At 44.9% G+C, this 24,608-nt stretch overlaps 1 protein-coding gene across 3 annotated transcripts in view; it reads right to left on the reverse strand.

Annotated features, from left to right (window-relative positions):
• LOC100624109 (neuroligin-4, X-linked) overlaps nt 1–24,608 on the reverse strand; it is a 300,951-nt gene that overhangs the window by 238,994 nt on the left and 37,349 nt on the right. For all 3 annotated transcript variants that reach the window (XM_021080990.1, XM_021080992.1, XM_021080991.1), the window contains one exon: nt 9,639–10,384. In XM_021080990.1, the coding sequence (XP_020936649.1) occupies nt 9,639–10,110 (472 nt within the window). In that variant the 5' untranslated portion in view covers nt 10,111–10,384. The remainder of the gene's footprint in view (nt 1–9,638; nt 10,385–24,608) is intronic.

Here is a 24,608-nt window from a genome sequence, read left to right on the forward strand (position 1 = left end):
AAATATATATACAGCAGCAAAGATGGGATGGTCGGTGAATCCTGGATGTTCACTTTTCGACGGAATGATGGGTTCTGTCATGTCATGCCACAGAGGGAGCAGAACCCAGCTCAAAACATCCATTTTCTGCAAAAAGCAGAGGAGTGATTTTGGAACCTGCAGTGTTCCTATCTTGTCGAAAGCGAGGATAAAAGCTTCTTTGCTTGAGACCCATCGATCTTTTCAGGGTATACGTCGATCTTTCAGGGTATACTTTTTTTTTTTTTTTACTTATTTATCTATTTCCCCAATACATTATTTTTTTTCTACTGTACAGCATGGTGACCCAATTACACATACATGCATACATTCTTCTTTCTCACATGATCACGCTCCATCATGAGTTACTAGACATAGTTCCCAGTGCTACACAGCAGGGTCGCATTGCTCATCCATTCCAAAGGCAATAGTTTGTACCTATGAACCCCAAATTCCCAGTCCATCCCACTCCCTTCCCCTCCCCCTGGGCCACCACAAGTCTGTTCTCCAAGTCCATGATTTTCTTTTCTGTGGAAAGGTTCCTTTGTGCCGTATATTGGATACCAAATATAAGTGATATCATGTGGTATTTGTCTTTCTCTTTCTGACTTACTTCACTCAGGATGAGAGTCTCTAGTTCTATCCACGTTGCTGATTTTGTTCTTTTTGATGGCTGAGTAGTACTCCTTTGTGTATCTATACCACATCTTCTTAATCCAAACATCTGCCAATGGACATTTGGGTTGTTTCCATGTCTTGGCTATTGTGAAAGTGTTTTTTCTTTTCTGATGGGAACACGCACCATCCCTGGGGCAAACTTGACTATCGTACACACAACCACATTCACAGGAGACAAGACCAGGTCTTGAATAAGGGAAACTGCAGACTGCTGAGGAATTCAGAGCACACAGCACAGGAGAGACATTTTCATGTGCCATTTGGCTTTTCAGGAAGAAGAAAAATGATCCAACACCCTGGATCGTAAGGGAATTATGGATTTTTTTTTTTCCTCAGGGGTTTTCCTCTAATATCCTACCCACGCACCACACACAAGACACCAAAACCCACTTTCGCCACCCAAAATACATCAGACCTGTGACCTCTAACAGGAAGTCTTCTTTTTCATTTTCTTCTGATCTGCTTCCAGTGTGGGGACACGTGCGTCTCTAAGCCTAAATCTGGAGGATGTGAATGCATGCATACGATAACGACTCCCTCGCCTCATCTTCATTTCATCTTAGCCAGTGGTTCGGACATGAAGAGATGACTCTTTTACAGACTCCTTCTGCTTCCATTGCCTGTAAGCTCGCCAGTGAGGTGCAGGTTTGATTTATTTATACAGGGCTGCTGTTCTGCACCTCCTGGACGCTCCATGGCCCTTACATCTGAAGCTAATGAAGTCTCAGCTTCTGCTTGCTCGCACTGCAGACTGGGTGTTACCATACCCAGAATAAGGACTTATCCCCACAGAGCAGAAAACATGGAACTATTACATTATGGCAATGTCCTGGTTTAGGACAACCAACCAAACTCAAGACAGAGCCCAAGTCCCAGTCACAGCACTCAAGGAACTTCATCTCATCCAATGACAGACCCTATCAGGAGAGAAACGGCGAATTACCATACAGTTAAAATGATAAGATACACCAATCGTTTCTATTTTATCATTCTTTATTTTTTAATTTTCAGGTTCTGGCTGCACCTGCGTATGGACGTTCCCGAGCTCGGAGTCAAATTGGAGCTGAAGCCTACACCACAGTCATGGCAACACCAGACGGGAGCCTCATCTGGGACCCACACCGCAGCTCATGGCAATGCTGGATCCTTAACCCCTGAAGCGAGGCCAGGGATCGAACCCACATCCTCACGGACACTGTGTTGGGTTCTTAACCCTTTAAGCCACAACAGGAGCTCCTATGATTATTTCTTATACAGTAGCTTACTCCAAAATCACTATAATGCTAAATATATATATATATATATATTCAGGTAGCACTATTATTATTCATACCTGAGGCCACTAAATACTGAAAGGGGTTGAAGGTTTGGCCAAAAGTAGGTATAAAATAAACAACTGTGCCCAAACCGGCAGAGTCTGTGGCAACAAATGAAGTTATCACACGTCCTGGGGGGGCAAGATTCTGCACAAGTAAACAATGGGGAAATCTGGGGGCACAAACACATATTCTAACAGACTAATTACACCTCAAGTTTCTGTCTCCAACAGTTATTTCGTAACATGGCTTATCATACGCAAGGACAGCAAAGTTGCATTTTAATATACCCAAAGCCATGCCGACTCATTCTCATTGTAAAAAACAGCTAGCAATTTGCAAATGGAATGGAGTTAAAATTCATGTTCTGGGAAATGAGGCATGTAAAGGAAAATGCTCTGCTTTACAGAAGGGTTTTTCTACATTATTCAAACAGGAGTAAGTATTATACCTCGTCACACCGAATTCGTCTCAACATATAGAATTCTATACTCTCCCCCGGATTATTTTTCTATGGGTGCATCTTTTGAGATGGGAGAGACAACACGGGGTCAGAACTCCACTCCAGTTTAACTGTCTTCACCAAATACTAAATTAGTTTAAATTAATCCTTGTCGGGGAGATATGCATTTAATCACTGTCCAGCAACGAGCTCCATCTACAAGCTGTGTCTACACCACATCAAACACCCCAGGGACAGACCAAAATGGGGATCCTGTAATGATTTTTTTACCAAGTCGCATGTTGATGTTGTTGGGAAAACATCTGGCTCATGGTGGTAACGGAGTCCACTTTTAGTTTTTCACCTAGATTTTGCCCCTCTCTGCATGCGACGGAACTATCTGTGATTTGACGAAGCAGAGAAAGAAAATTAATTTCCCCTTGATCTCACATTTAAAAAAAAAAAAAAAGAGTAGTTCTACTGTCTTTGAATGTTCTGAGGTCCCTTCCAAGAAATGAATTTTAATGCTTCCTGGATGATTAAATTTCTGTAAGTCACAGAGGAGGCTCAAAATCCCTTTGACAACTCAGGCTGGAAAAAGACAAAGCTGGGGAATAAAACAGAACAAGATAATATGCTCCTCTTTTTTTTAAAAATGTCATTCCAGGAGTTCCCACTCTGGCGCAGGAACTTAAGGATCCAGCGTTGCCTCTATGGCAGCTCGGGTCACTGCCGATGTGCATGTTCGATCCCCAGCCCGGCAACTTCCATGTGCCACAGGTGCAGCCAAATCCTCAAGGCCATTCCTCCAAATTTCCTTCTGTTAGAGCCATGCCAGAAAGGATGTCGTCTGCTCCCACTTCTTAAGGTGACCCCCAGCAGAATGGCAGTACAAACTCACATTACAGAAGATGCACATTGATTAAGCATGGGATTATATATTTATATGTCACATATAGAATACATATATATATAAAATACCAATATGCATATGCAATGTAGCTGAAAAGTCCTGGTTCTCTATTCCACTACGAATTATACCCCACTAGCATCACATTACCAAGACCTCAAGTGGGTCCATATCTTTGATGTTTTAGGACATTCTACCACACATGAGGAAACTGAGCCATGTACCAGCCAGGTTACTCAGCCAGCCCATATAATCACTCAACTGAAAAGGGGGCAAGCTGGCATTTGCATCCTGGCAGCAAGTTCTTGACTGATCCTCCAAGCCAAGCCGAAGGAGTGAACGCAGTGTTCATTAAAAAGGATACAGAGGTGTTCCTGTCATGGCTCAGCAGTAATGAACCCAGCTAGTATCCTTGAGGACACAGGTTCAATGCCTGGCCTCGCTCAGCCGGTTAAGGATCTGGCATTGTTGTGAGCTGTGGTGTAGGTTGCAGATGTGGCTTGGATCTGGCTGTGGCGTAGGCTGGTTGCTACAGCTCCGATTCGACCCCTAGCATGGAAACTTCCATATGCCACAGGTGCAGCCCTAAAAAGATTAAATTAACCAAATAGGAAAACTAAATTACATTTAAAATTATAAAATAAAATAGGGTACAGAAAAGATATTTTCACCCCCATGTTCGGAGCAGCGTTATCCACAATAATCAAGACATGGATCCAACCCCAGTGTCCACTGAGACATGAGTGGATAAAGAAGGTGTGGTGTAGATACAGAAAGGAGTATTAGCCAGCCACGAAAAAGGAAATTTGTACTATCTTGGACCATGTGGACAGACCTTGAGAAATCAGAACAAGGTGAATACCGTATCCACTGAGACGTGGAATTTCAACCAAAGAGAAGCAAAAAACCACCCAAGTCATAGAATGAGAGATCAGATTCTTCGCAGCCAGAATGAGGGTGGGGAGATGGAGAACTAGAGAAGCTGATCAAAAGGTACAAACGTCCAGATCTAAGATCTAAGTATTAGGGGTGTCACGTGCAGTATTGATGACTGTAGGTATCTTGGCTCTAAGAGATGCAGGAAAGATGTCATGAATAATTCTTAAGAGTTCTCATCACAAGGAAAAAACATTTCCTTCTTTTTCTTTTTGTCTTTTCTTTTTTTTCCCCCAGCCTACGCCACAACCAGAGCAACGCCAGATCTGAGCTGCATCTGCAAACAACAGCAGAGCTCACAGCCACGCAAGATCCTGAACCCCCTGACTGGGCTCAGGGATCCAACCTGCGTCCTCAGGGATCCCAGTTGAGCCGCGACAGGAACCCTCTCCTCCTTTTTCTTATACCCACACGAGAACGTGTATGTTAGCGGCACTCACTATAATGCTCATTTCCCAACCTAAGTCAAGCCATCAGGCTGTACGCCTTCAACTTACACAGCGATGGGTATCAACTCCATCTCAATGAAACCGGGGCTGGGGGAGGACGAATGAACCGCCCTTCTCTCAAATAAATCCATCAAGACATGATTTTTCGAATGGGCACAACATCCCTTTCCCTAGAACAGATCAGACTCTTGAGGTCCAGAGCGAACAGGGAGCCCGAAAGATTGTGCTCAACCACAAAAAAAGAGACTTTTAGAGGGATGGCTGCCATGGTGACATTTTGGGGGGACAGATGAGAAAAGAGGACCACGTGGAGGTTTGGCTGTATGCTATTTCATGACACCTCCCTTGGACTTCTGTTCCAGATTCCTGGGAAACTGTCTATGTCCCTTCATCACATTCCTGCATAAAATCAGTGTATCTTTTGAATGGAGAATTGAGTAGCATTCGCCAGAATATTGTATTCACACAACGAATCAAAAGTTGGGAATCTACTGTCTACAGGTTAAATGGGAAACCTTGCAAGATGTCCACTCACCACTGGGAACCAGTTTTGTCTCCTTGATACGTATGAGGCAAAGCACCACATGTTCACTCCTTGGCATTAAAACAAATGAGTGTGGATGTGTGTACACCAGCTCCTCGGGAGGTAAAAAGAGCATCATATGCATTACAATGGGTAGGAGTTCAGAACGTTCTAAACAACTCTTTGGTGGAGTTCCCATCATGGCACCGCAGAAATAAATCTGACTAGTATCCGTGAGGACGCAGGTTCGATCCCTGGCCTCGCTCAGTGGGTGAAGGATCCGGTGCTGCCAGGGGCTGTGACAGAGGTTGCAGACGTGGCTCAGATCCTGCGTTGCTGTGGCTGTGGCAGGTCACAGCCCTTCAGGTGGTTCAACGCTTAGCCTGGGAACTTCCAAATGCCGTGGGTGCAACCTTAAGAAAAAAATTTAAAAATAAAATAAAAATAGCTATGAACAACTCTTTAGTGTTATGTATATTGTCTTCTGTGAAGGTATATAGATGTTTTGCTATGCATTTCAAATTCTATCCAAGGCTAGCAAAGCTCTGTGTTTTCTCAAGCTGCCGTTATATACTGCCACCAATGCTGTGGTTTCAAAGGGCAGGGACTTATGCCCTTGGCATTTGGAAGGGCAGAGCACCACTGGGTACAACAACTCAGATGTCAGTAGGGCTGTGCTGCTTTTGGGGGGCTCCAGGAGAGAACCCACTTATCTTCTCTGGCTTCAAGCAGCGGCCAGATGCCTAGACCCCTAGACTCCAGGCTCCTCCTTGTCCTCAAAGGCAGCCATGCCCAGTGTGCCTTTTCTTCTGCTCTTTCCCTCTTGGCTCTCATCGCCTTTCTGCCTCCTTCATTCACAACTAAGGACCTTTGTTATTAAATAAGGACCCACCCCCATAAACCAGAAGATATTTTCCCCATCTTCTTGTCAATACACAAGCAAATAGCATCCCATCTGCTACCTTAACCCCCTTGGCCTTGTAAAGTAACATATATTCACACGTTCCCAGGTTTAGGACTTCCTCTTCTTTTCGGCAGACATTATTCCCTTTTTATTTTTATTTTTTTGCTTTTTTTCTTTCTTTTGTTTTTTTTTTTTTTTTTTTTTTTTGGTTTTCTGGGCTGCACCTGTGGCATACAGAAATTCCCAGGCTAGAGGTCAAATCAGAGCCGCAGTGGCCAGCCTACACCACAGCCACATGATATCTGAGTCACCTCTGAGACCTGCACCCACAGCTCACGGCCACACCGGATCCCCGACCCTCTGAGCAAGGCCAGGGATTGAACCTGCATCCTCATGGATACTAGTCAGATTCGTTTCTGCTGAGCCACGACAGGAACGCCAGGGCCAGACATTTTTCTGCCTGCGACAATCATCTGTCTCTCAAGAATGCTTGTCTCCGTTGCCATGCCAACAAGTGACGCCTGAGTGGCATGCAATAGGAACTCGGAACTGTCGTCGGTAGGGACGTTTCGTCTGCTCGTCACCCACACCATCTGATCAATGCCCAAGAATGAATCAAAAAAAAAAAAAAAAGAAGTAGAAACATGGAATTCTGAATTCCAAATATTCAATAGAGCTATACACACTGTTCATGAAACACAGTGCTATGAGTTCATACAGGCCCTCACAGAAGGTCTTTGATCCATGCACCCCCATGTTCAGAGCAGCACTAGTCATGACAGCCAAGACATGGAAGCAACCTATGTGTCCCCCAACAGAGGAGTGGATAAAGCAGATGTGGTTCATACATACAGTGGAATACTACTCAGTCATGAAAAGGAATGAAATCATGCCATGGGCAGCAACATGGATGGACAGAGAGAAGTCAGTCAGAGACAGATAAATACTCTATGACGCTGCTTATGTGAGGAATCTAAAATACGACACAAATGAACTGACTGACAAAACACAAACAGACCCACAGACACAGTACACAAGTTAACCAGAAAAATAGTTACCAAAGGGAAAGGGCTGGGGGAGGGGTAAATGAGGAGTTTGGGATTCATAGATATCCATGACTACACAAAACTAAACAATAAGGTTCTACTGTATAGCACAGGGAACTGTATCCCCTATTAATAACTTACAATGAAAAAGAATCTGAAAATATATATATATATATAATTGAAACACTTTGCTGTAGACCTGAAATGAACCCAATACTGTAAATCAACTCTACTTCAATAAAAAGTAGTAATAAAAAAAAAGGAAGGTTTTTGAAGGAATCAGCATACCATCCTTTCAATGGGTTATTACGGAAGCAGAGTTTACTCACTTCATAATAACTGATGAATAAATATCTACACCTCCATATTGATTCTCAAATTGATACAAATTATTTTTTTGTCAAACTCCTGACCCGACTGGCTTTGAAGTCTTGTTCCTGTCAACACACAGCTTCACTCACCAGCAAAATTCCATTCTGTATAAATTATAGGAAGATTGATTTTACCTATTCGGCCCCCATTAGATTTGATTGTCCCATCAAGACGGCGGCGTGACACATCGCAGGCAAACACGCCCTCCAAACCCCCCAGAGACCTAAGCAGGGAGCACTTCATTTCTCCTCAAATTTAGATTGCTTTTCTATGAGGCAGCATTTTTCACATTTCCATAGCCCCAAATTCCTATTCAATGATTGTCCTTTCAATCCACACAATGGCCCAAGGATGGGTCTGTCACCCAGGAAGCTGTTGATTTGTTTTCAGGGGTGGTCTAACTGGAGGGGGGTGGAGGGGGGCATGCACCTCTCCTTTGGTGGCATCCAATCTGAAGTGCGTTCTTTGTTCCCGAGGTTAACTCTATTCAAGTTACCCAGCCCCTATCAAGGAAACCATGCAAGCAATGTTAATTCTCTATACCTGTTTTGGGGTCCCCCCTCCACTTCTGTCTTTGTATTCCTTTCTTTGAATAGTGCCTTATGAGAAAGATGGTGACCCAGCTGGCTTATGAAATGAGAAGGCTAAATGGTTTGGGATGGGGCCATCCATCACCTTACAGAGGCGCCCCGCGGCTCCTGGGGGGCCGCCAAGTGCGAGGGCAGCCTAGCCCAGGGCATGGACGTGAGGGGTCCAGCATCAGTTTAAGTCTGTGCCATCCCACGCTGACCTAGACCCTGTAAGGGTCTGTGATCTGTTGCCATAGCAACAAGGGCCAGACACCCGTGGCTGATATCCTGAAGTTCATTTCTTTCATGGATGACACCCCAGACCTGGTTTCTCATGCAAAGGGCTGACACCCCCTTTCTGCAGCCACAGGGAGAAAGCGCATCATGACAGACAGATGCCGTACAAGGGTGGAGAACACTGAATCCTGCAATTGCGAATGGCAGATCTTTCAGCCACATCTCATTGAAAAAACAAACAAAAAAAAAGAGTTCCCCAGGATTAAAGGGAGAAAAGACGTCTCCATACAAGTCACCAAGGACAAGGAGGCACCCCAATTTCTATTGCACATGGTGAAGTCTGTGGTTTTCTCAATTTACTTCTTTTAAGTTCCAGGAAAATCCCCTTCTCTGCTTTTCCTTCTCCTTGTCTAAGAAGAGCATGTGCCCACAACTCATGAGAAACGGGCTGTCCCTGTAGCCTCACATGCGTCTGCCTGGCCTTTGGAAAAACATGTCCATCTCACATCGACAGAAACAAGGAGACAGCCAAGGTCTCCTCGCATCAGATCAAGCGCAAATATGGAACCGGAGCATTTTTTATGGCTGTTCACGGTCACTGGTGGTATCCCAAAAAGGGGGCATTTTGTTGAAGCAAGTGCATTATTTTCTGCCATAACTAGCCTGTGAGCCCCTGGCTGGCAGTCAAGAGGGAAGGAAACAATTCAAATGGGTATCAACAACAGGGATGCGAAACCATCAGCTCCCATCGCTTCAGGAACTCTCCCCTGCTGGTCTTTTCAGAACAATCAGCGGTTCCTTTTAAAACTCAAAACAAAACAAAAAGTACAAATATCTTAAGCCATTAAAGCAAAAGGAAACCATTGCTTATCAAAGTGTTCAGTCTGCTGACAGTCTTAATTCTACTATTTCCTCTAGATGCCTTCCTTTATTAGCTGATTCAGGTACAACTTAGGACACCCTCTGCTCACACAGGTTGTCCTCTGCAAAGAAACCCCACACCGACGCTCCAAAGGCCACACAGGGCAAGAAGGCAGTGGTTCAGGAGCATCCCGCCCAGTGACCGGATGCTCTGTGCACAGAAGTGGGAAGAAGACGTGCCTACAGTAACGGCACTGGGAACATGGGGAGAAAGATACATGGCGCATGGGCAATACCAAGCACGGGACCTTCTAAAACCCTCCTGGCCCATCTGAGGCTGAGGGCGCGCCTGTGTTCTGCTCCAATCAAGGACTTACCGTCCTCCGTGGGCACGTAGATGTTTAAGTAAAGGCAATCTTCGTTCTGATCTTGGACGTAGGTCATTAGCGTGTCCAAGTTGGCGGTGAACCAGATGGGCAGCATGTCGTGCAGGAGAGACCGTTCGTCCAGGTGCTGCGGGCACACGGCCGCAAACTGGGTGGCGTTCCGAATCCCCGTCCACGAGGACGGGGGCTCCGGGGGCTGGAAGCGCCTCTCTCCGGTCGGAGGCGAGGCATAAGGGACACCCAGGTACTGCTCGACGGGCCCCAAAATCTCATTGGGCAAGGGTGTTCTCAAGCCCCGGATTTTGCCATAGTTGGTGTTGACCACGGGGTACTGGGCCTGGCTGTCTATGAGCGTGAACTTGATGGCCAGGGCGGTGATGCACAGCAGGACCTTGGCGTGGAGCATGACACAGACGGGAGTGAAGACCAGCGGAAGCCATACCAGTCCCTGGGGTCTTGACATTGTTCAGCGCGGCATCCGCAGGGACGCTAAGCACACTGAGTGGGGAAGCTGGCCGGCGGAGAGGGGGCGTGATCCGGGCAGCTGGACCCAAGAGAGGCCGTGGGCTCGCCAGCAAGCCTCTCAGAGGGGTCATAGACAGAGCCCAACGGCGGCGGCTGTCCTACAATCCGGGGCCTGAATTCCAGCACGCGGGCGATTCTGAGGACACGGTGATTAGCCAGCACCTCCTGAGGGTGATGCTTCCTTAGGAGAAGTCCCAGGCAGAGCGGTCAGCCTGGAGGGAGAAAGAAGCAGACAAAGACAATGAGGCGAGATAATGACCCTCCCACCCGCGAAACACACACACATGGTCTCTGGCTGTAACATCCATAGAACCCTCCACGTCAGCCTAGGAAAGTCTTTGTTTTGTTTTTTAGGGCGGCACCTGCAGCACATGAACGTCCCCAGGCTAGGGGACACATCAGAGCTGCAGCTGCCAGCTTCAATGCCAGATCCGAGCCGCATCTGCGACCTCCACCATAGCTCACGGCAACACCGGATCCTGAACCCACTGAGTGGGGCCAGGGATCGAACCTGCATCCTCATGGAGACTAGTCAGGTGTGTTACCACTGAGTCACAGTGGGAACACCACACCTAGAAAATTCTTATTTGCTGATGCACGTACAGCTGTTCATCCATGCAGCAGAGTTGAGCCAGACCAGCAGTTAAGGTTGGCAAGGAGCCCCCTCACCTGAGATAAATCAACATTTGGGAAACATGCAGGTCTTTGTGGAAGGAACAAGCACATCCCACAGGTCGTACATACGGCACAGGGCGCTACGCCGCCATCTCCTCATTTTGCAAACATGGGTCAGCCTAGCCCATCAATGGACAGCCATTCCTTAACACCGTTCCCCAAACGTTTAAGACAATGGTCACTTTCCCCCAAGATGCTACGAGTGAAGCTCTGAGAGCTTCCCCAGAAGGGAAGTGTGCACCCAAGCCAGGCTGGCTTCAGGAGACGTGGGTACTGATCAGTGGACACAAAGGGAACATCACAAAACAGAAAGGGGGGTGACTTCCTCCTCTTTCCTGCTGGGCTTCTGATAGGTACCTGTCTGGAGGCTCCAGACATCATCACCCAGCATCTCAGTTCCCTTCTAAAAAGTGGAGTCAGGGAGTTCCCATTGTGGCTCAGCGGTAACAAACCCAACAAGCATCCATGAGGATGCGGGTTCGATCCCTGGTCCCACTCAGTGAGTTCAGGATCCGGCATTACCGTGAGTTGCGTGCAGTGTGGGTCACAGACACGGCTTGGATCCTGTGTTACTGTGATGCAGGTAGGCAGGTGCAGCTCCGATTCGACCCCTAGCCCGGGAACTTCCATATGCTGCAGGTGTGGCCCTTAAAGAAAAAAGTAAGGTGTGGACATTACTATTACTATTCCAATTTTCTTTTTTTTTTTATTTTTTTATTGTCCCACTGTACAGCAAGGGGGTCAGGTTATCCTTACATGTATACATTGCAATTACAGTTTTTCCCCCACCCTTTCTTCTGTTGCAACATGAGTATCTAGACATAGTTCTCAATGCTATTCACTATTCCAATTTTCATAGAAAACCTTTCAGCCTATGGAAACAGCTTATGGGAACATGGGTATGATCTTCCTGTTGACTCTGGGAGGGGAAATCTTTCAATGGTAACCTCCTCCATTTGTCTCCACGTGGCTCAGAGGACGATTCTCATACATGAACCATGGCTCATGGGAAATGTTTCCTATTTTTATTGAGGTACAGCTGATGCACAAGGCTGTGTTTGTTTCAGGTGCACAGCTAAGGGATTCCGTGATATACACATAGACCCATTCTTTTTCACATTCCCTGAGCTGTCCAGTAGGTCTTTGTTGCTTATTTCTTTTATGTAGAGTAGAGGATATATGCTAATCTCCAGGTCCTCATTTATCCCCGCCACCCCTCTTCCCTGGGATACCTCTAAGTTTGTTTTCTGTGTCGGTGGATCTCTTTCTGTTTTGCATGTAAGTTCACTCGGATCGTTTTGTTAAGATTCCCCGTATAAGTGATATATGGCGTCTGGTTCTTGCTCTTTCCCTGTCTAACTTCATTCAGCATGAGAAACTCGAGTTGCTTTGATGTTGCTGCAAATGACAGTCTGTTCTTTTTTTATGGCTGAGGAATATATTCCATTGCATGTAGGGACCACATCTTCTTTATCTGTTCCCCTGCCGATGGACACTCATGTTGCTTCCATGTCTTGACAATTATGAAGCATGCTGAAGTGAACACAGGAGTAGCTGCATCTTTTCAAAGTATTGTTTTCTCTGGATATGTGCCCAGGAGTGGGATGGCTGGATCCTATGGTGGTTCTTTCTTTTCTTTTTTTCTTTTTTTTTCTTTTTTGGAGGTACCTCCATACTGTTTTCCCTACTTGTTGCACAATTTACATTTTCACCACCAACTGTGTAGGAGGGTTCCCTTTTTTCCACACCTTCTCCAGCATGTGTTATTTGTAGACTTACCAATGGCCATTCGGACCAGGTGAGGTGGCACCTTGTTATAGTTTTGATTTGTATTTTTTTAATCATGAGTGCTGTTGAGCGTGGCTCACATGACATTAACGAAGCCACACAAGAACAGAGAGTCGTGTCAAAGACAGCTAAGACACAGCAAACATTACATGAAGTGTTGTGAGGATTCTCCCTTTAAATGCAGCATTCTTCAATCCAGAAGAGACGAATGTGTTTCTAAGGACACGGTGGGTTATTCAGAGTATCTGTGAACTAGAATATAATCACGCATTCCATTTCCACGAATAGTTAAGAGGAAGGTGTCAAACGGATAATTTGTTTTTTAATGAAACGTATCTGAGCCAGATCCATCAGGGAGCTCAGAGACCTCGGGGGGAAATTCCGTAATCCATGACATCCTGGGCCAAGGGAAATCAGTTGAAAGACAATGCACAGAAAGGCTGGACTGTAGCACTGAGAGTGGAAATTGGCATCGCCCACCCCAGTCCCCCACTGTGGCTGATGTCTGGGTTTGCTTCCATCCCTGAATTCGCCTGCAGACAACCTCTGGATTCCCGCCACACTGTGATCCAATTTCTGAATAATGAAGAGACAGGCACGAACACCAATGAGGTGATGTGTGGAATTCTCTGTTTTCCTGAAAGCCCTTCTGGTTTAAAAGTGGCCTTGGTACTTCCTTCTCGAGCCTTCCTCACGGTCACATGAGATGCCAGCGACTTCTGATTCAAACAGACTTGAGCCCCAAATGGTATAGGCTGGAGAAGTCCACCTCCATGGGCTTTAAGTCAATGGCGTGTCCTGCCTTCTTCACAGGGGCAGGGAGAGCTGGAAAGGAGCCCATTTGCAAAGGACGGGGCCCAGTCGGTGTCCCCGCCATAGCCATGCAATGCTGGCGTTCAACACGGAGCTGCTGAAAAGACTCCCAGGTCCAGAGAGAAACTACACCCACCTCAGCCCAGATTTGGCAACCAGCAGGTAGCGAGCAAGGAGTTGAAATGTTCTGAGCCTCCCTTGACTGATGGGGTTTCCCAATTTCTGGGGATTAAAAGAGTGAATCCACACAAGGCCTGGCACAGTCCCCAAAAGGCAGAGTTCTAGAAAGGTAGAATTCCGGGGGCAGATTTGTCCCAGAACTTATGATGTGAATTTGTAGAAGTCGTCGAGCCCACACCACTGTTTCTCTCGTTCTAAGTGGAGGAGAGCATCTCTAGGTCACATGTTGTTATAGACTGAGCAGGAAGCTGTGATCTCACCATCCCACTCCTGGGGCATGTATCCAGACAAAATTCTTCATTCGAAAAGATACAGGCTTTCATTGGTCATTGCAGCACTCTTCTCAATCGCCAAAACATAGAAGTAACCTAAGCATCAACGGACAGATGAATGGATAAAAAAGATGTGGTATATATATATATATATATATATATAATGAATATTATATATATATATATATATAATGGAATATTATATATATATATATATATATATAATGGAATACTACTCAGCTATGAACAAGGACAAAAATGATGCCATGTGCAGCAACATGGATGGACCTAGAGATGACCATACTAAGTGAAGTTAGTCAGACAGAGAAAGCCCAGTATGATATGATATCACTCACATGCGGAATCTAATTGAAAAGTGATACCCAAAAACATATTTATAAAACAGAAACAAACTGACAAATGTCAAAATCAAACTTAGGGTTGCATCAGGAGAAACCAGGGTGCTGGGGGAAGGTATAAACTGGGAGGATGAGAATAACATGTACACACCCTTGGACATAAAAAAGGTAAGTAACAAGGACCTCGTATAATCCATAGAGAAGTTCACTCGATGTTCTGTAATAACCTATATGGTGAAAGAATCTGAAAATGGACGGACAGATATATCACTGATTCCCGCTGCTATAGCCCTGAAACAAACCCAACATTGGAAGTCCACCAGACTCCCATAAAATGAAAAAAGACTATGCAGTCAGCATCCCACCAACAAGACACGCTTGCATCGTATGATCAAGTCTCTATCAAAACGCACCTCCCCACAAGGTCCTGAGGGCCAGAGAGAGGCAGAACACCAGCTGGATCTAAGAGGACAAGCATGGGGAGCAGGACTCTGGGCACTCACCAGGTCCAGGTCAGGCATTCAACACAGTCCTATGTTTTGGGCTATCTTACTGACTCCCTCATTTTGGGGGGCAATCAGGCAAGCCCCACAAATAGAGGACAATCAGCCTCCAGCACTGTCTCTCAGAGTCCGCTCTGCTGGCATTTGGGACCCATACTGTTCTTGGTGGTGGGGGCCGTCCTGAACCCTAGAGAGGGTAGCAACCCCCACCCTGGTCTCTACCCATTTGATGCTGGCAGCGACCCCGTCTCTATGTTAACCATCAAACATGTCTCTAGACACTGGAGTTCCCCTGGGGTGCAGTGGGTTAAGGATGTAGCACTGTCACTGCAGCAGCTCGGGGGCTGCTGTGGCACAGGTTCGATCCCTGGTCCAGGAACTTCTGGAGGAGACAAAACAACATGCTACTAAAAAAACAATGAGTCAATGAGGACATCAGGAAGGTGATTAAAAAATACCAAAGGCAAATGATAATCAAGACACAACTGCTCCAAATCTACGGGATGCCACAAAAGCGGTGCTCAGAGGGAAAGGCCTAGCCAGACAGGCCTTCCTCAAAAAAGAAGAAAAATCTCAAATTGACAACTTAACCCGTCACCTAAAGGAATTAGAAAAAGAAGAACAAACAACACCTAAAGTCAGCAGAAGGAAGGAAATCATAAAGATCAGAGAGGAAATCAATGAAAGAGAGATTCAAAAAACAATAGAAAAAAAATCAATAAAACCAAGACCAGGTTCTTTGAAAAGGTAAACAAGATTGACAAGCCTCTAGGCAGACTCACCAAGAAGAGGAGAGAAAAAAACCCAAATAAACAACATAAGAAATGAAAAAGGAGAAATCACAATGGATACTGTAGAGATACAAAAAACCATGAGAGAATACTATGAACAACTGTATGCCAACAAATTTGACAACCTAGAAGAAATGGACAACTTTCTAGAGACTTACAGCCTGCCAAAACTGAGTCAAGAAGAAGTAGATCAACTCAACAGACTGATCACTAAAAATGAAATGAGTATGTCATTAAAAGACTCCCTACAAATAGAAGTCCAGGACCAGATGGCTTCACAGGCGAATTCTACCAAACATACAAAGAGGAACTTATACCCATCCTCCTTAAACTCTTCCAAAGGGTTGAAGAAGAAGGAACACTGCCAAAGACATTCTATGATGCCACCATCACCCTAATTCCAAAACCAAAGATACCACCAAAAAAGAAAACTATCGGCCAATATCTTTGATGAATATAGATGCAAAAATTCTCAACGAAATTTTAGCCAACCAAATCCAACAACATATCAGAAAGATCATACACCACGACCAAGGTGCACAAGGATGGTGAAACATACACAAATCAATCAATGTCATACGCCACATCAACAAAAGAAAAGTCAAAAACCACATGATCATCTCAATAGATGGCAGAAAAAGCACCTGACAAAGTCCAACATCCATTCATGATAAAAACTCGTACCAAAGTGGGTATAGAGGGAACATAACGTAATTGAAACCACTTATGACAAACCCACAGCAAATATAAAGCTCAATGGAGAAAAGCTGAAAGCCTTCCCACTGAAATCTGGAACAAGACAGGATGCACACTCTCACCACTGTTATTCAACATAGTATGGAAGTCCTGGCCACAGCAATCAGACAAACAAAAGAAATAAAAGGCATCCAAACAGGAAGAGAAGAGATAAAGCTGTCACTGTATGCAGACGACATGATACTATATATAGGAAACCCTAAGGACTCAACCCCAAAACTACTCTAACTGATCAACAAATCCAGCTGAGTAGCAGGATATAAGATTAACATTCAGAAATCAGTCGCATTTCTGTATACTAACAATGAAATATTAGAAAAATACAAAACACAATACCTTTTAAAATTGCACTCCCCTCAAAAAATCAATATCTGTGAATACACCTGACCAAGGAGGTGAAAGGCTTATATGTTGAGAACTACAAAACATTAATCAAGGAAATTAAAGAAGATGTAAAGAAATGGAAAGCTATTCCATGCTCCTGGGTAGGAAAAATTAATTTTGTAAAAATGGCCATACCACCCAAAGCAATCTATAGATTCAATGCACTCTATATCAAATTACCCATGACGTTTTTCACAGAACTAGATCAAACAATCCAAAAATTTACATGGAACAACAAAAGACCCAGAATTGCCAAAGCAATTCTGAGGAACAAAAACCAAGCAGGAGGCATAACTCTCCCAGACTTCGAGAAATATTACAAAGCCACAGTCATCAAGACTGTGTGGTCCTGGTACCAAAACAGACAGACAGACCAATGGAACAGAATAGAGAATCCAGGAATAAACTCAGACACTATGGTCAATTAATCTTTGACAAAGGAGGCAAGAATATAAAATGGGAAAAAGACAGTCTTTTCAGCAAGTATTCCTGGGAAAACTGGACAGCAGCATGTAAATCAATGAAACTAGAACACACCCTGACACCACACACAAAAATTCACTCAAAATGGCTTAAAGACTTAGGTATAAGACCATTAAACACCTAGAAGAGAACATAGGCAAAACATTCTCTGACATCAACCTTACAAATGTTTCCTCAGGTCAGTCTCCCAAGGCAACAGAAATAAAAGCAAAAATAAACCAATGGGACCTAATCAAACTGACAAGCTTTTCACACCAAAGGAAACCATTTAAAAAAAAAAAAAAAAAGACAACTTATGGAATGGGAGAAAATAGTGTCAAATGATGCAAGTGACAAGGGCTTAATCTCTAAAATATATAAACAACTTACATAACTCAACAGCAAAAAAGCCAATAACCCAATGGAAAAATGGGAAAAGGACCTGAATAGACATTTTTCCAAGGAAGATATACAGATGCCAACAAACACTTGAAACAATGCTCAACATCACTGACTTAGGGATTTAGAGAAATGCAAATCAAACGGACAATGAGGTACCACCTCCTTAACACGTCCACAAATAACAAAAGCTGTAGAGGGTATGGAGAAAAGGGAACCCTCTTCACTGTTGGTAGGAATGTAAATTGGTGCGACCACTATGGAAAACAGTATGGAGGCTCCTCAGAAAACTAAATATAGAACTACCATAGGATCCAGCAATCCCACTCCTGGGCATATACCTGGACAAAACTTTCCTGGAAAAAGACACATACACCCACATGTTCATTGCAGCCCTATTCACAACAGCCAACCAACCCAAATGTCCATTGGCAGATGATTGGATTAGGAAGATGTGGTATATATATGCAATGGAATACTACTCAGCCATAAAAAAGAACAATAATGTCATCTGCAGCAACCTGGATGGAACTAGAGACTCTCATACTAAGTGAAGTAAGTCAGAAAGAGAAAGACAAATACCATATGATATCACCTATATCTGGAACCTAATATATGGCACAAATGAATCTTACCACAGAAAAGAAACTCATGGACCTGGAGAACAGACTTGTGGTTGCCATGAGAGAGGGGGAGGAAGTGGGAGGGACTGGGAATTCAGGGTTCATAGATGCAAACTATTGCTTTTGGAATGGATTAGCAATGAGATCCTGCTGTGTAGCACTGGGAAATATGTCTAGTTACTTGTGATGGAACATGATAATGTGAGGAAAAAAAATGTATATATGCACATGTGACTGGGTCAGCTTGCTGTACAGTAGAAAACTGACACAATACTGTAAACCAGTTGTAATGGAAAAAATGAGTCATTATAAAAATAAATAATAAAATAAAATAAGCCTATTAAATATGCATTCTCTGTGGGTTCGATTCCTGGCCTCGCTCAGTGATCAGGGATCTGGCACTGCCTTCAGCTGTGGTGTAGGTCACAGATATGTGTCTTGGATCCTTTGTTGCTGTGGCTGTGGTGTAGACTGGCAGCTGCAGCTCTGATTTGAACCCCAGCCTGAGAACTTCTATATGCTGCAGGTGCAGCCCTAAAAAGCCAAAAAAAAAAAAAAAAGGCCAAAAAAACACGCATTCTCATTTAAAAATCACCATAGAGTGGGGGACATAATAAAAATAAAAATCACTATAAATGTAACCAACACATACGCTGCAGGACAAAAAAAAAAAAAAATCAAAGCCTTGTCCTTGTAACCTTCACACTGAAAATAATTCCACAAAGAATGAAATGGCATTATATCTGTACATAGTAGTTATGTATATTTAGTCCATATTATATATGACATGTTTATGTTATCTATTTTCTATCGTGTGCCCTGATTTTTAACTTTTTTAAGAAATAGAAGACACCAGAAAAGAATTTCTCAAATAAAAAAGTTTAATGAAAAAGTTAAAACAAACATGGAAACTTTACTGTAGAGTCCACATTACTGGGGCGTTAGGACGGACCTCATGGCATATTTGCTCTGCAAATGCTAAACAAAGAACAATAAATACCTCAGAGTAGCATTCTTATTTGATTTCTAACTTTATTGAGTTTTCTTTTCTTTTTTTTTCTTTTTAGGGCGGCAGGTGCTGCATATGGAAGCTTCCAGGCTACAGGTCATATCAGTGCTGCAGCTGCCAGCCTATGCCACAGCCACAGCCATGCCAGATCCAAGCCATATCTGTGACGTACACCACAGCTCATGGCAACACCAGATCCTTAACCCACTGAGCGGGGCTGGGAATCGAACCCGCACCCTCATGGGTACTAGTTGGATTCATTTCTGCTGTGCTCCAACAGACCCTCCTTTATTGGGTATTTTAGAATGATTCTTGACAGAATGGTCCTTCTGTCTGAGGGTGTAATTAAGACTCAAACGATGCATGCCTGTATAACTTTAAAAGCATCAAAATACACATTGGGGAGTTCCCGTTGTGGCGCAGTGGTTAACGAATCCGACTAGGAACCATGAGGTTGCGGGTTCGGTCCCTGCCCTTGTTCAGTGGGTTAACGATCCGGCGTTGCCGTGAGCTGTGGTGTAGGTTGCAGACGCGGCTCGGATCCCGCGTTGCTGTGGCTCTGGCGTAGGCCGGTGGCTACAGCTCCGATTCGACCCCTAGCCTGGGAATCTCCATATGCCGCGAGAGCGGCCCAAGAAATAGCAGCAACAACAACAACAACAACAACAACAACAAAAGACAAAAGACAAAAAAAAAAAAAAAATACACATTGGGATCAATTTCTCCCCAAAGTGCACACCCCTCACATCGAGACTGGTTTAATTTCAAAATAGGTATTTCATTTGGGGGAGTCCTGATCCCATTTATGTGGGGAATTTTTGGTCTCACCCAGACAAACAAAAATCACAGCTCTTGGGGATTCCCAGCCCTATTTCATGGGTGTGAAAGTCTTTCGAAAACAAAGAACTTTGTGGATGCATCTTCCAAAAAAAAAAAAAGAAGAAGGAAAAAAAAAATGCGAGGATTAATGAGCCGGAAGGAGGCCTCCCCTGGAGTTACTCTCAGCCACATGAAAGCCTGGGACTTGCTCTCTGCTGCCAAGAAGCTGCCAACAACAAGAGGCACTTGGAAAATTCACTTTTATGTCACTTCATGAAACATCAGAAAACCCAGAGCAGCGGATCCTGGCACTTTCCCCAATTAACGAGCCGGTCAAACAACCTTTCCACATTGTCGGCTATGAAAGCCTGCAACAGCCATTCCCCAAACTGCAAGACTTTTTGCGTTTGATTTTTTGTTTGTTTCTTTTGGGTGCGGACACCCACATTTTCCGGTACCCAAGACGAGTGTGGTCCCTCTCTGGGCCTAGAACACAGATCGCTACCGTGAGGGGGCCCAGGGCACCTGTTCCCTATGTCTGTAACACCTTGACTCTGTGTGTGGGCTTACGGCACACACGCACGCATGCACATGCACGCACACGCACACACACACACACGAGCTTTAATCCCTGCCTAAATTTCACTCAAGGCCTGCAATCCGCCAACTAGTATATTTTGCGGTATATATTTTTCATATTCTGGTTTCTATTTCATCTCCCTGATGGGTAAGGTTATAATCCACTGTGGCTTGTGTCACATCTTGTATCTCCCTGCCTGTCTATCCAGGTGTCTTTGTTCAGTTCCAGAAGCCACATCCCATCCACATCCACCCTTTGGAGCCAGGAAGCTTGAACATAAAGAGAGGAACGTAGGGATGCCAAGTCTTTAAGGTGGTTTTGTGCCCAAGGAGGGCTCCAAGATCATTCATTTCATCGCCTCTGTCACCATGTCTGTTCTTTTATTTTTTTGTCTTTTGTTGTTGTTGTTATTGTTGTTGTTATTGTTGTTGCTATTTCTTGGGCCGCTCCAGCGGCATATGGAGGTTCCCAGGCTAGGGGTCCAATCGGAGCTGTAGCTGCCGGCCTACGCCAGAGCCACAGCAACGCAGGATCCGAGCCACGTCTGCAACCTACACCACAGCTCACGGCAACGCCGGATCGTTAACCCACTGAGCAAGGGCAGGGACCGAACCCGCAACCTCATGGTTCCTACTCGGATTCGTTAACCACTGCGCCACGACGGGAACTCCCCACCATGTCTGTTCTTATACTGAAGTTTCCTAGGTCGGGAACATATTTGGATCATTGTCATAGGAACGGGAGCTTGCAATGAGAGCCAGGACCCAGGGCAAACCCAGGCGAAAGAGTTCATGGCTTGTATATGGTCCACTCAAGGTTAACTGGATAGATACAAAGATGCTCCAAAGAGATGCAGGCCAGAGATACGATCCGAGATTAAGCATCAATTGTTTTTCCCCAGAGCAGACTATGGGGACAACAGGATTCCAGAGTGGCCACAGAAATACAGCAACACCAACACTCAGTCACAGATGAGTATTTCGTAAAAATCCCTAGTCTAGGTTACTGGGACGTTGGAAGAGAGGATACAGAATTCCTGCCCACTAGATGTCATGCTAATGAAAGTATTCCCAAAAGCAGTGCTTTTTTTCCTTCATCATCATGTGTATGTCTAAAGCAAATGCAAGGGAGTTCCCCTTGTGGCACAGCAGAAACCAATCTGACTACTATCCACAAGGATGCAGGTTTGATCCCTGGCCTCGCTCAGTGGGTGAAGGATCCGGCATTGCTGGGAGCTGTGGTATAGGTCTCAGACGTGGCTCAGATCCTAGTGGCTGTGGCTGCGGCGTAGGCCCCTTGCCTGGGAAGTTCCATTTGCCATGGGTGCAACCGTAAAAAGCAAAAGCAAAAAACAAAACAAAACAAAAGCAAGTGAAAGGACTTTCTGAACAAATACCATGACCTGACCAATACGTGGGATCTAAAATACGGCACAAATGAACCCATCTACAAAACAGAAGCAGACCCACAGACACAGAGAACAGACGTGTGGTTTCTGGGGAGGGGGTGGGGAGGGAGGGATGGGGAGTTTGGGGTTAGCAAAAGGGAACGATTACATATAGGATGGATAAACAAGGTTCCACCGTAGGGCACAGGGAACTGTATTTAATATCTTGTGATACAGCACAATGGAAAATAATGTCGAAAGAAAGTATATGTAACTCAATCACTTTGCGGTACAGCAGAAATTATGCAACATTATAAATCGACTATGCGTCAACAAAATACTTTTTAAAACACCGGCTTTGTCTCATCCCACTATGACCACACATGATTTCCGAATCTAGATCAAATAACCTGCAAATATCTCTAGGAGGCGTGTGGACCCCTCAAAGTCAGAACCCAAAGATAGATCCTCAAGGTCAAACTGTCATGCATTTTCTAGGGTTAGGGTTAGGGGTTAGGGTTAGGCAGTGCTCCAAACATGAGCTCCTCCCCGTGCCTCCCAGCTGTGGCTTCCCATTTCAGGAACGAGCAGCATCCTTTTCCTAGTTATTTAGGTGAACTTCAAAGCCATCTCTGGTGGTCTGTCTTCCAAGGTTCCACACACACACAGTTAAGTCCTCATATCTGCCAAGAGTCTAGACACAGGCTGAGAGGTGGGGACCTCATTGGTTACTGCTGAACCAGAGATGAATCTAATTGCTGAGCAGAAATCACCAAGGGTCAGCAAAGATGGACACGGCCTCTGGTACCCAGTGTGGAGCAAAGATGCTGAGCAATCCCCCAGCCTGGTGACCATGAACATGGCCTTATGGGAGAACAACTGTGCATTAGATAGGAAAGCCAAGTGTGAGAAGACGCTGGTGCAAATATACACCTCCTCACACACACGCAAACTCTATTATTCATCTATTCTCTATCCTTCCCACAAAGCTGCTTGAAAATCTGTGTCAAGAGACACCCACAGCCATTTCCATTTGCAGCTGGAGTCATAAAAACCTAAGAACTGAGATGTTCATTAAGAGGTGATTGGATCCATAGCAGTGAACACAGTAAAACAAAATAGTACCAAACAGGAAAACATGAATAAAAAAACAGACAGATAAGCCAAAATGGATAGACTCCCCCCCAAAAAAAGGCGAGTCATCAAATCACATATACAGTGTGATGGTGTTTACAGGCTATTACATAAAACTCAACAGGACACTCCTTAGAGCTGTATTTCTACTAAAATGTCCAAATGGCAGAGGCATTATTAAAACTGCAGTCTGGGATAGTAACTACAATGCCAGGTAGCAACTCACATGAATCAACAAAGACACTGGTAATTTTCTCCTCTTCAGTAGGGCAGTAGGTATCTTTGTTTAATTTACATATCTATTTATAGATGTTTATATATGCATATGTGTTTAATTTATATATGCATTATATATTTACATACAGTTCAAATTTTTATGAGTATGATTTTTTTTCTTTTTTTGCCTTTTTGGGGCTGCCCTTGTGGCATATGGAGGTTCTCAGGCTAGGGACCAAATGGGAGCTGTAGCTGCTGGCCTACGCCAGAGCCACAACAACACAGGATCTGAGCCGCGTCTGCAACCTACACCACAGCTCACGGCAACGCCAGATCCTTAACCCACTGAGCAAGGCCAGGGATTGAACCTGCCTCCTCACGGACACTTGTTGGGTTCACTACCACTGAGCCACGACGGGAACTCCACGTATGGTTCTTTTACAATGCCCATTTCAATCAAGAGATGCATGTCTGAAAGTGCCCAGTGCGGCTCAGTGGGTTACAAACCAGACTAGCATCCATATAGATGTGGAGTGGATCCCTGGCTTAGCTCAGTGGGTAAAGGATCCAGCTTTGCTGTGGCTGTGGTGTAGGTCAGCAGCTACAGCTCCGATTTCATCCCTAGCCTGGGAACTTTCATATACCACAGGTACAATCTTAAAAAGCACACAAAAAGCGGGAGGGATGCATGTCTACATAGGTTTTTGGCCACAACTTATTTTCCCAAGTACTTTAAAAGTATCTTATGTTAAAATATCTTCAACTTTAGGAGTGAAAGAAAAACATCAATGCCAGGGTTCCATGCCAAGTCCAAGGCCATGGAGCGTCCGCCCACACAACCCACAAAAAGCAGGAGCGGCTGTTGGCAGGGCTCAGCATCAGGTCACCTAAGACTTCTCTGCTTCTGCCTTGGCCATGAATTAGCCAGGTGTCCTCTGGCACATCACATGGCACCCAGAGGTCCGGCTCGCTGGACCACGGCATGACGGCTGGGATCCTTTAATCTCCTCCGCTCCCCTCTCGCGCCTTTAGCATCAGGAGCCTCTGCAAGTCCTGACACTTACCCTGGAAACTCTGTGCACCCAAAACGTGGAGAAAGGGACATTCTCCAACGAGGCAAGAAGCCACAGGTCAGGGGAGAGCGCTGATCTGAAGAACAGGGCAAGCCTAGCGGTGTCAGAAACAGATACAAGGGCCCAACCAGCATCTTAGAAAATGGCCCTCAGTCCCCTGAAACGGCCATCAGCAGGAGAAAGATAAGCCTCGCTTCTCACTGCCTTGAGTTC

This window comes from Sus scrofa, chromosome Y, assembly GCF_000003025.6.
Source record: "Sus scrofa isolate TJ Tabasco breed Duroc chromosome Y, Sscrofa11.1, whole genome shotgun sequence".
In the NCBI taxonomy this organism is placed as follows: domain Eukaryota; kingdom Metazoa; phylum Chordata; class Mammalia; order Artiodactyla; family Suidae; genus Sus; species Sus scrofa.